General features: G+C 38.4%; 1 protein-coding gene across 1 annotated transcript in view; it reads left to right on the forward strand.

Annotated features, from left to right (window-relative positions):
- The window catches only part of PDZD8 (PDZ domain containing 8), a 76660-nt gene extending 65924 nt beyond the window's left edge, over positions 1-10736 (forward strand). Inside the window, exons 4-6 of the mRNA XM_060241546.1 lie at positions 2381-2543; positions 6381-8558; positions 8607-10736. Coding sequence (XP_060097529.1) covers positions 2381-2543; positions 6381-8558; positions 8607-8626 — 2361 coding nt within the window. The 3' untranslated portion in view covers positions 8627-10736. The remainder of the gene's footprint in view (positions 1-2380; positions 2544-6380; positions 8559-8606) is intronic.
- The last annotated feature ends 1670 nt before the right edge of the window (positions 10737-12406 follow it).

The following is a 12406-nucleotide window of genomic DNA, read 5'->3' on the forward strand; positions in this document are numbered from 1 at the left end:
GGTTTTTTTTCTTATATAAATGACATTTGTTTAATAGAAAAGCCTGCCTCCATTCCAGGTGTTCAGTATACAATTTTAATTCTTTCCTGGAATGTGCTTAACTGGAATGCTCACAAGATGTTCAACAAGGAAGATATAAAATGGAGGGAAAATTGCTTTCCATTTTGGATTAACAAAAAATAAGAAAAATTGCAGAAGCCTGATCAGGAGTGTGTGTTTGAGTTAGAAATTACCATGTGAGAAACACAAAATCAGTAAAATCACCTATTCTTAAATATTTGCCAAAATATTTTCCTGATATATCTAGTAACCAGTGTCTGATAAAAACTGAAAAATCAAGTATCTTCTACTTCTGCATACACAGGTTTCTGAAACTATACAAGGCTGCTGCAGCTAAATGCAAAGTTCAGACGTGTTGTCCATACAACATCACCACTAGTTGACATTTTTGTAAAGTCCCCAGAAATTGGTTTTACAAATCATTTTAGATATTTGTAAGCTAACTCTTACAAAAGAATACTAAGTTTACTCTTAACAAACTTACACAGCCAGCCAGCCTACTAAGCAAATTAGACATTTGCCTAGGGTGCCGGGAGGGGGGTGCCGAATTAGGCTCCCCCCTGTACCAAGACAAATGCCTAATTTCTCTCCTCTGCCTGCCACCATTGTCATTTGTCTGCCAGCTCGCTGGCTCCCGGTGGCGGCAGTGGTGGGCAGGCCACCTTCTGCACCCCCCCCCCCAAAGGGCGCACTCAGAGGAGCAACAATGTCATATCAGACCAACCTGATCTCTTTTTTTGAGAAAGTAATTACCTTGCTGGATCAGGCGAATGCTGTAGACATAGTTTATCTTGATTTCAGTGAGGCTTTTGATAAGGTTCCACACATTATCCTTATTGACAAGTTGGTAAAATGTGCTTTGGATCCTGTTACCGTTAGGTGGATTTGTAACTAGTTGACAGATTGTACCCAGAGAGTGCTTGTGAATGGTTCCTCATCCTCTTGGAGAGGAGTGACAAGTGGAGTGCCTCAAGGATCTGTTCTGGGACCTGTTTAGTTCAACATCTTTATAAATGATTTCGATGAAGGAATTGAGAGAATGCTTATTAAATTTGCAGATGATACTAAATTGGGACGGGTTGCAAATACAGTAGAAGACAGAAACAGGATACAGGATGATTTTGACAGGAAAACTGGGCTAAAACAATCAAATGAATTTTAACAGGGATAAATGTAAAGTTCTGCATTTAGGTAGGAAAAATTCCATGCATAGTTATAGACTAGGGGAGACTTGTCTGGGCAGTAGTATGTGCAAAAAGGATCTAGGGGTCTTAGTGGACTATATGCTGAACATGAGTCAACAGTGTGATGTGGTGGCTAAAAAGGCAAATGCTATATTGGGCTTTATTAACAGAAGTACAGTATCTAGATCACGTGAAGTGATGGTATCACTTTACTCTGCTCTGGTAAGACCTCGCCTGGAGTATTGTGTCCAGTTTTGGGCACCACATTTTAAGAAGGATATAGACAAGCTGGAATGGCTCCAGAGGAGGGCAACAAAGATGCCGAGGAGCCTGGAGACCAAGTCCTAAAAAGAAAGATTGAAGGAGCTGGGTATGTTTAGCCTGGAGAAGAGACAGCTGAGAGGTGATATGATCACCATCTTCAAGTACTTGAAGGGCTATCATATAATGGATGATGCATAATTGTTTTCTGTGGCCCCAGAAGGTAGGACCAGAACCAGTGGGTTGAAATTAAATCAGAAGAGTTTCCAGCTCAACATTAGGAAGAACTTCCTGACAGAGCGGTTTCTCAGTAGAACAGGCTTCCTTGGGAGGTGGTGGGCTCTTGTTCCTTGGAGGATTTTAAACAGAGGCTAGATGGCCATCTGACAGCAGTGCTGATCCTGTGAATGGGGGGGGGGCAGTATTTGTGAGTTTCCTGCATTGTGCAGGGGGTTGGACTAGATGATCCTGGAGGTCCCTTCCAACTCTAATAGTCTATGATTCTATGAAATTCAGCAGCTGAACCACTCCTTGAAATATTGTGTTCTGGAGCATAGTGAATGTTGCTTGAATCTCACAGTACTTTTTAAAAATTGTCTTTAATATTGGAATGAAGTTTGAGTCCAGTGGCACCTGTAAGACCAACAAAAGTTTTATTTAAGATATAAGCTTTCATATGCACATACCTTGAATAAAACTTTCTGGGTCTTAAAGACATGGATTACATAGTTTTCTATAAAGTTGGTGTGTGTTATATACGTACTTAATGCAATGTATTTAATTCTGTAAACTATATAAACAAATGTTAGCAATATCATGAAATTATAGTTGTACTCTAAATACATTATAAATAAATACATTACCTATCTTTTCAGGCAGAACTAATTAAAGGAAACATGCAAAGCGTTGGACTCACTCTCCGCCAAGTACATGCTAAAGAGGGAGAAGCAGGACATGTTGTTATTGAGAGTGTCACTCCAAATTCACCTGCTGCAGCTGCTGATCTACAAAGAGGAGATAGGCTTATATCTATTGGAGGTAAGCAGCAAAGCTCTTTACATTTCCTGATGTGACCCACTATGATCAACTCTACTCACCATCTCTATATGATGGTTCACCCAGGGCCAGCCCTAGACTGTATGGCACTCTAGGCAAGGCTAACTTCTGGCACCCCCCAGCCCGCACTGATAAGGTCACCAAGTCACTTGGGGAGATGCCCAATTTGGTGTCCCCAGAAGGCAGGCACCCTAGGCCATTGCCTAGTTTGCCTAGTGGCAGGGCCAGCCTTGCCCAGGACTTTATACTCCCTCTTTTTTGTAGAGTGAGGGGACAGGCCACAGTTTGTGGGTGGTGCATTGTGTTCAGTGTGGAGAGTCACAAATGGTACAGGGCTCTATATAACTAGGAATCTGCAACCAAATAATTGGCTGGAAAATTCAAATAAATATGTGGAATCCAGCCATTAAGATAATCTTTCTACTTTATCCCTCATTTTTCTTGGGCCACAAAACTAGAGTGCCAGTAAATACATTAATAAATACAAACTTACAAGAGGCAGTTTAATATGGTGGTTAAGAGCAGCGGACTCTAATCTGGAGAACCAGGTTTGATTCACCACTCCTCCACATGCTGCCAGCTTGGTGACCTTAGATCAGTCACAGTTCACTCAGAGCTGTCCTCAAAGCTCTCGAAGCCCCACCTACCTCATATAATGCAATTAAGAGATATGAACAGATATAACACTAAAACCCTCACTGACAGTTATTGGGAGTATGCCAGAGACAAAACAAAAATGTCTTCACCCAGTAGCAGAAGACAATAATCAGAGATACGGGTGGAAAGAAAAATCCAGAGTTTTAGCACCATAACCAAGAAGGCCCTTTCTTGGGTTGCCGCCTGTCTAACCTCAGATAGGAGAGGCACCCAAAGCAGGCCACCCAGGATATCCATAACAGATGGGTGGGTTCATTTGGTAGAAGATTTTCCTTAAGGTATGCTGGCCCCAAACCATATAGCCTTTTAAAGGTCAGTATCAGCACTCTAAATTGGGCCTAGAAAGTGATGTCAAAGACCGTTTTCGCACACAGCTCACCTCGCAGTCACAATCCTGTTCCCTCCGCAGCATCTAGTCGGATTTTCCACCATCTGCGCCAAAGTTACAGGAAGTGCTGCAGCTTTTGCGTAGCAAACGTAAACCGCTAAAACTCAGTTTATGTTTGCTATGCAAAAGCCGCGCACTTCCTATAACTCCGGCGCAGATGGTGGGAAATCCAACAGACGCTGCAGAGGGAACAGGATTGTGACTGCGAGGTAAGCTGTGTGCGAAAACGGTCAAAGTAGGCATTGTGCAGGTCTAGAGTCACAAACCAGAGGCCTGGGCTCAAAAGAGGGAATACATCACATCAGAAATTGCAGCCATTCTGAGTTCATTAGCAGAAACTCATTCAGCTTTTCTAAAATCAAGAATGTGTCTACCCCCCTCCTCCAGGAAATCTCTTGAGTACAGCTGAAGGTGCCTATAATGGAACAGGCACCTTTGATATAGCTTTTCCCCACAGAAGGTATCAGTTTCTACAAGAAGTTGTGGGGAAAGTATGAGTGGATTGGCTAGAGAGGTAGACTGGCAGTGTTGTCTTTAATTCTGTTCCACACGTTCTGGAAATTATTCTGGGCATAGGCTGTGGTTGTCAAAAACTCTGCTTAGTGGCTGCAGTGGCTTGGGTGACTGCAACCTAGACTTCCCTCTCTGGAAAGGATACCTTCTCCTTGATTGAGAAAGGACTGACTACAAGCAGGAGGTCTAAAAGAAGGGGGTGGATAAAGGAGCTGATATCCTCTACCTGAGTAGTTTGGGTGGTAAGGCCAAAAATTAGGCACTAGATCTTTTGGGTATTGAGTCAGAGGGATTGACTCCCAAGGTTGTTGCTGTAATTTTGTTTTTGTTTTGTCTCATTTGGTAAAAGGTCTTATCTCTTTTAGTAGTAAAAAGATCAATTCCTTCAAAAGGCAGACCTTCAATTCTGGAGTGTGTCTTATTAGGCAAAGATTTGGAATGTGTAATAAACAGGCCTTAAGATACTGGTAATTTGCAATTTTGAATCCCAAGGAGGAAAAGGCATAAATTTTATGCTCCACTTTATCTGATTTTTTACCTTCTTTTTCATTTGGAGCCAAATGGTGGATACCTTTATTTACTCCCAGCGAACTAGCTGTAGGATGCTGAAAAAGAAAAGGGCACCCACCTGAGCCCTTCTCGGTGGGGAGGGCAGGATATAAATCGAATAAATAAATAAATATCAATTTTCTATCCTTTGAGCTGAGGTGGGATAGAAGTGGATCTGAGCCAACACCGTAAGAGATTTCTATCTATAAAGACTGAGGCATACATATGAGTTCTTCACTATACAAGTGAAGTACTCACTGGGGCAATAATTGTTAGGATCTGTCATAATGTCCTCTAGAGACAATTCCAAGGAACCGTCAAGGTCTATTTCATCATAACAGATTTGTCCATGATTCAAGTTGAGAACCATAATACTGGTGAAGCTATGGATCAGAATCAAACTGTGTACTTTCTCTTTATTCTTGTGCTTATGGCATGCTTTCTTTGGAGGCAGCTCAGTATCCAGAACTGATGTAAGGTCTTGGCTTGAGACGAAGATGAAGCCAGTTAGAACCAATGAAGAGCATGCCTGTCTCTCAAGACCTTGGAGAGATATTGGGTTAGGGTGACTTTCAGAAAGAACATTGGAAAGGGCTTTCTCTCATAACGAATCCTGTGTTGAAGTGGGAAGCCCAGTCATGGCTCACCTTGGGAATAAATGGTTTGCAACTGGAGCATCTGGATACCAAGTCAAAACAGGCAAAAAGTGTATGGTCATCTGAGTGAGGGATTTTTGCTGCACAAGATGTGTGCCTTTTTAAGAGTTTTTTTACACATATTTTAGTGACTATTTGCTCTTTTAAACAAAAAAATCTGGAAAATATTGAACTCAAAATAGAAAACTGTCTTTTTTTTTCAGGAGAAAGAAAACCAGGTTATTTAAAGTTTTTTTCAAAGGAGTTTATTGTAGAAACAGCTTGTCTTAGTGGCAGCAGAGAACTCATGGAAGGGTGCTCCTTTCGCTCCTTTTCACACAGAAAAAAGGCAGGAAAATAGCATTGGGGAGGGCAAGGAGCACCCTCTTACTTTTCTAGAGAGCTACTAAAACTTCTCCACAGTTGTCTTGCACACATGCAGAACCCATGTGGGACTACCTAAGTACCATGAATGGAGAGTAACAACAATTAAAATAATCATTCTTGTTTAATTTTATATTAATTTATATTAATATTAATTTTATATTAATATTATATTAATATTATATATTATATATATAATATTTTATATTAATATTATATTATATTCCAGGAAGAAGAATACATTAACTGAGCATAGTAGCACTGATTCAGAGATGCAGGCACCAGTATAGTTCCTGAACAGATGGTTTGTAGTGGGCAGTTGCTTTGAGGGTTAAGGAGCTGGATTCAGTCTCTTCTTACAGTGAAAGAGGGCTTATATTCAGTCTCCTATTTCTTTCAAAAGTTCTGTTAAAGATGATTGTGAGCCTTTTTTCTGGATCAGTCAGTTTCCAGTCTAAAGATAAAAGCTGCACACAGCCCTGAGTGCTACAAATAGAGAACTGTTGCTAGAATCCTGACATGTAGCAGCCTTCTATGCACAGTTTCTAGTCAGAGCATTGAAACATAGAACTGAGTATTCTACGTATGCTCTGCTTTGCCAACATAGGTTGTGAATTTAGATGTTTCCATTACTTTTCTACAGTTTTTATAGTTTCTTTCATGATTGTTGATTCTTGGTTTGTTTTTTAACAGGAGTTAAAATTACATCATCGATTCAAGTGCTAAAGCTTATCAAACAGGCTGGTGAGAAAGTAGTAGTATGTTATGAAAGGCCTGTTGGCTATAGTCAGCAGAATTCATTAGGACAAGATACTTTTGTACAGTTGGAAGACACAGTATTTGCAGATGAGGACCCAAGTAGCACATCAACAGAATCTGAGACTGCAGAGTTGGATTTACAGTATGAGGAGCTAGCAATTGTGTTAAGATCTGATGAATCCAGAGATGATTCTTCAACAAGCCCCAAACATACATCCATATCAGCTACTGCTAAATCTACTGGAACTGTATCTCCAATACTAAATCGCAAGTTGTGTTCAGGAAACCAGTCTTCTGCAAAAGCAGTTTTCAAAGATGGAATCAAACAGTTGACACCCAAGAATTCTGACTGTCTTGATGTAGGCCAGCAAACAAGTAGACCTTCTCAGTCAGGTACAACAAAACCACCTGTACCACCAAGACCACAGATTAAAACTGCTTTTCCTACTGAAAGTCAAAATACGCTAGAGACGGGCGATTTATCTTCTGAAAAACCTGAGAGGCCACCACCTCCTGCAAATAATGGAGATAAACCCTCAGAAAAGCTAACAAAACTTAGTGATATAGCAGAAGAAGCTACAGGAGCCAAACCAGTTACAAACAAACAAGAAGTAGTACGGGAATCTCCAGACGATTTACAAAGTCCCAAGGAAAATACAGAGAACCATGATTCATGGGAATCGCCAGAAATTCCTTATCGCAATCGATTAGGTAAATGGGCAAGGACAAAGGCATCTTCTTACATATTTGAAGTAGAAAAACATCACAAATATCTAAATGTTGCCATTTGGTGCAGAAACCCCTTCAAATTAGGTGGACTTCTCTGTCTAGGACATGAAAGTATGCAACTTGAAGAGATAGCTCTAGATTGTATAGCTACATCCTCTATGGAATTCATTAGGACAATTAGATTTAATCCTCCTGCACCTAAAGCCACAGTGAGTAGAACTGCATTGCGTAATTTGACCTCGCACAAAGGTTTTAATGAGAAGTTTTGTTATGGTGATATTACTGTGCATTTTAAATATTTAAGAGAGGGTGAACCAGAAGACTCAAGTTTTCTAATGGAGAAAGAAAGGGAATATATTTCAGAAGCAGCAGTTGCTCCTGTTCTCCTAAAAGAGGATCCTTATTTCGGGCAGATAATGTACATTGAAAACAGGCATCAGTTTCAAGATACTCAGTTTCAGAATCCAACTTGGTGTGACTACTGCAAAAAGAAAGTTTGGACAAAAGCAGCATCACAGTGTAGAATTTGTGCATATGTATGCCACAAAAAATGCCAAGAAAAATGTCTAACTGACACACCACATTGTTTAGGACCTTCCAGACGACTTGAGGGGCGTTCTAAATCTGAAAGTCCAGATTCTCAGTCCATACCACCATCTTCACGCACTGATGGAGAATTGAAATCTGCAAACAAACCAACAGGCTTAACAAGACATATCATAAATACAAGCACTCGTTTGTTAAACCTTCGTCAAGTTCCTAAAACACGATTTGCAGAGACAGGTTCAGATACAGTTGAACCTTCACCAAAACATACACCACATACTTCTGATAATGAAGGTAGTGACACAGAAACTGGTGGTCCAAGTAGCCCTTCCAAACAAGCATCTGGTACTGGGGTAAAGTTAGCAAGAAAAGAAGGAGGACTAGATGATAGTGTTTTCATTGCTGTTAAAGAAATTGGGCGAGACCTCTATAGAAGTTTGCCCACAGAAGAAAGAATTCAAAAATTAGAAGTTATGTTGGAAAAACTGCAAAATGAAATAGACCAGGAACTGGAGAACAATAATTCCCTCATTAGAGAAGAGAAAGAAACAACAGATGCAAGGAAAAAAATGCTGTTTTCTGCTGCGTTGGCTAAATCTGGCGAACGACTACAAGCCTTAACTCTCCTTATGATTCACTACAGAGCTGGCATTGAAGATATAGAAGCTTTGGAAAATACAAGTTTAGAGCTGGAATCAAGAAAAGCAGACAAGTATGAAAATGACAATATTTTAACTGAAGAAATAGATCAAGAAGTAGATCAAGAAGATGAAAGCAGTGTACTGATGTCACCAATACTTGAAGCCCTATTAAAAGACCAAGAAACAGTTGATATACCTGATGAATCAGCAGTTGATACACCTGATGAATCTGCAGTTGATACACCTGATGAATCTGTAGACTGAAATTTACAGATTTGACATTGGGAATGATAAGCTGGTAAAATACTTTGCACTTAGTCAAAATCACATCAAATTCCTCAAAATATAATTAAAAACTGGGTATAATGTACACAGACTATTTCTCCACTGTTTTTTTTTTTTACCTGTGTAACAGTATGGTCAAGAGTGTTCTTTTGAGCTGCAGAACCACTACTGCTTTTGTTCTATTAGTTGGTCCAAATTGTGTTAAACAAACATCATAGAAATTTATACTGGGAGATTATTGTTACCTTACTTGAACTTTTTCTAGTTACATATTCCTAATATTTCATGCTGTTAAGGATTGGGTTTTTTGTTATTGTTTTTGTTCTTGCTATGTCATTATAAAGTAAAACAGTTTTGAATATTTGCTGTCTGCCTAAATGAATCCTAGCAACTGAGAAACCATGTTCTGCTTGGATTCCATTTTATTATTTGGTTCTTTGACATAGGGGGATTTTTTTTTTTGAAAAGTGGTAAAAGTTTTGTTTGTTCTTTTGCCAGTCATGCAGTATGGAAGCTACATACCTTCAATTTCAATTATTTAGTGATTGCATATCAAGATGCTTGCTTTCTATACTTTTATTTTCAGTCACACATTTTGAAAACCTAGGAACCTTGCTCAAATATGGTTTTTAATGTCCAGTAGGATAACAAAGAGGGATTGAGTTCTAATGCAATTTAATTCAACATTGTTGAAATAGCCCTTTTAATGAGCTCAAGTTTTTTTTTTCTTACAGTCCATCAATATTAGTTTTGCATAAATATAATTTATACCAATGTTGCTCAGCAGTTCATTGGGAATGTGCCAGCAAAAGATTTGTGTAGATGTAAAACAGATGGAAGCCTTACACTAGAACATATCAACCTTAATAATGCTTATAAATATATTTTAGAGAAATTGCAACCGAGTTGCACTTAAGCATTGTGTTTGCCACAGAATCTGTGATTTCAAAAAGGATAATATTGTAAACACAATTGTTTAATTAACTTTCCAACAGTTGTGATGCCATCAAGCACAGGAAAAACTGTGGTGAAGTGCTCAACATTTTTATACAGCATGCTCAACAGAAATTAATTTAACAAGCTCAAGAAAAATTAAGAACTTTGCCAACTTCATTTAAATATCCCAGCTTGTCAATGTGAAATTGTTTTGGGTTTGCAGTCTGTATCTTAAGGCTTCATCTTCCAAGTGCATACTCATTGTTTTAAGTACTGTACAATATTACTGAATGAAGCAGAAATGCCCATGTAAAAATGGGTAATGCTAGCACAATTAAATCAGTCGTACTTTGATTAGACAGGTTTATGTTATCGTGTTAAATCTGGTTTTCATTTACTATAGGATACAAAAATATGTTTTTAAACTTAGAAATAACTTTTCCCTCACTTTTTATATAACCTTGCAAAATAATAGCTAAATGAGGAATATAATCCATGCTAAAAATGATAATAGTTCTACACCTTTTTAAATTCCTGCTTTGTAAGAGATAATATTTTCCAACATTGTGGTAGATCAATACAATGCTTAATGATTCTGTATCTCAGAATTGATTTTCTAAGTTGCTTACCAGCAGAGGTGATCTGGGATGAAAGCTCCTTCAGTGTTTAGCCTATTCCCAGGTTCTTTAAACACTTCTTGATGTGCAGAAGCAACTGCAAAAATAATGTAGTATTAGGTTTTCCAAAATCACATCTTATAGCTTATAAATTAATGAAATGGGTAAGAAAGGTTGAGTATGGAACTCTGCTATGATTGTATAATATAAATTAAACGTAGTGCAATATTCTAAATGTTGCGTGGGATATGTTGTGGGCAAAATAATTGTATGGTAGCATTAAGGAACATACATACAAATAACAACACTGATCTTGAGGGGCAAACTGTATTAACACATTCCTAGTATATTCTTTGCTTCTGTGCTTTACTGTACATAGCTAAAAATAAAACAGGATACCACTGAGAGCAAGAATATCTTGATGTAGCGGTATATAACTATTTGACAGTTGCACATATTTATGGGAAGCCTGCTGAGATGATTGTCAGATATGATTTTATCATGAAAACAAGCTTTAATAAAACATTTTTTATAAATTCTCAGTTTCTCTGTTGCAAGGTATTAATACAGAATATTCTCACTACATACCTGGAGATGTTGTCACTTTGTACAAGCAAAGGTATACCTAGAACATGTTCCTAAAGTATTGCTTTTCAAACTCTAGGGATCACTTTCCATCAATCTGTTGAGAAATTTCTGTATATCTACTTCAGAATAGTTGTGTATTACAGAAGATATGGGAAATAGTTCTAAGAAACACCCAAATACCATTGATGTAGAACCATATCCCTTAGTTAATATCAGGGCTGTCTTGCACAGTACTCCAAATAGGTTAATTCTAATATGAAGATACATGTATTTTCTAATGTGAGAATGATCATGCAAGTGTCTTTATTGGCAGAAGCAATGCTTTTGTACAGAATTGTATTACCATTTACACATAGAGACAAAATAACTTACATGCAACCCTTCTTAGAAGAGAAAATAAATGCCAATATGTGAGACTGGAACACTGGACTTATGAGTTTACCTTCTAGTTGAAGGCAAGATAAGCATTGTGATTATGTGATTCCTCCTAATGGAATGAGAGTCTGGCCTAACTTCTTGTCTCTTCTCATAGAACGACACTGTCCTTTGGTTCAAGAGTTCAAAATCTGAGGAATTTCATTTTTCCTGCCACATTTGTATCCCACTATTCTTCCAGGAAGGTCAGGGTGGTGTACATGTTTGTTCCTTCCTCCGTTTTAAAAAGCCCTAAGAGGTAGAGTACATTGACAGCGAGTAGTCAGCCCATTTTCACCCACTGAACTCTTTGACTGACTGGAGATTCAAACCCAATTTTCCCTTTTCCTAGTTTTGCATTCTTACTGTATAACTTTCCTTCAGAATATTAATTAGTCAATATTGCAGAAAATACTGTTTACTAATGAGACTAATGACTGTGATTTTCTTCTCCTAGTCAAATACTTGCAATAGTAAAAGAATCTGGATAGAAAATATCGTTCTTTAATAATTATAGCCCAAACACCTCCTGCTTAATTCAGGGTGGTGCTAGGTGTCCTGCTTTCTATCAAACAGAAGGAACACCCATGGTACACCTAAGGTAAGTCCAGTCCATTCTCATTCAACAAAGAACAGGATTCTGAGTGTTGTTTTTAAAAAGTATGTTTAATTCAGAGCATGATAGGTTCCTTATGTTTTGCCAATCATGTATTGCCTGGCAAAAGTTGACATTAGTATCCATGTTGAGCCTTACCTATGCCTTTAGTAGATGTTTGTGTTAAAAACCACTGCTATAGCTTCACCACAGATAGAATGTGCTGTGATTCTGTTTGGAACCTATTGATCTTGAGCAATATAATCCTGGACGACACATTATCAAGACCATCTCCCTGGACTATGCATTCTTAAAACCAGTTCCAGGTTGTCTTAGTTACCTTCAAATGGCTGGAGGGAAGGCAATAAACAATAGAACTCCATTTCCCAATGGTAGCAGAGATAGAAATTCTGGAGGCCACAGTGTTATGTATGACATCTCCTGTGGAAGTTGCTTTGAATAGAAAAATGATAGATATATCTCTTGAAATCAATGACCAACTGCATTTTCTTAAGCATGAAAACTGGGTCTGTCCTCAGCACTATCATATTCTTCTAAAATATGCAAAATTCTGGGCAAATTAACAGCATCCCCAATTCTGAGATACTG

Source organism: Heteronotia binoei, chromosome 6, assembly GCF_032191835.1.
Source record: "Heteronotia binoei isolate CCM8104 ecotype False Entrance Well chromosome 6, APGP_CSIRO_Hbin_v1, whole genome shotgun sequence".
Taxonomy (NCBI): domain Eukaryota; kingdom Metazoa; phylum Chordata; class Lepidosauria; order Squamata; family Gekkonidae; genus Heteronotia; species Heteronotia binoei.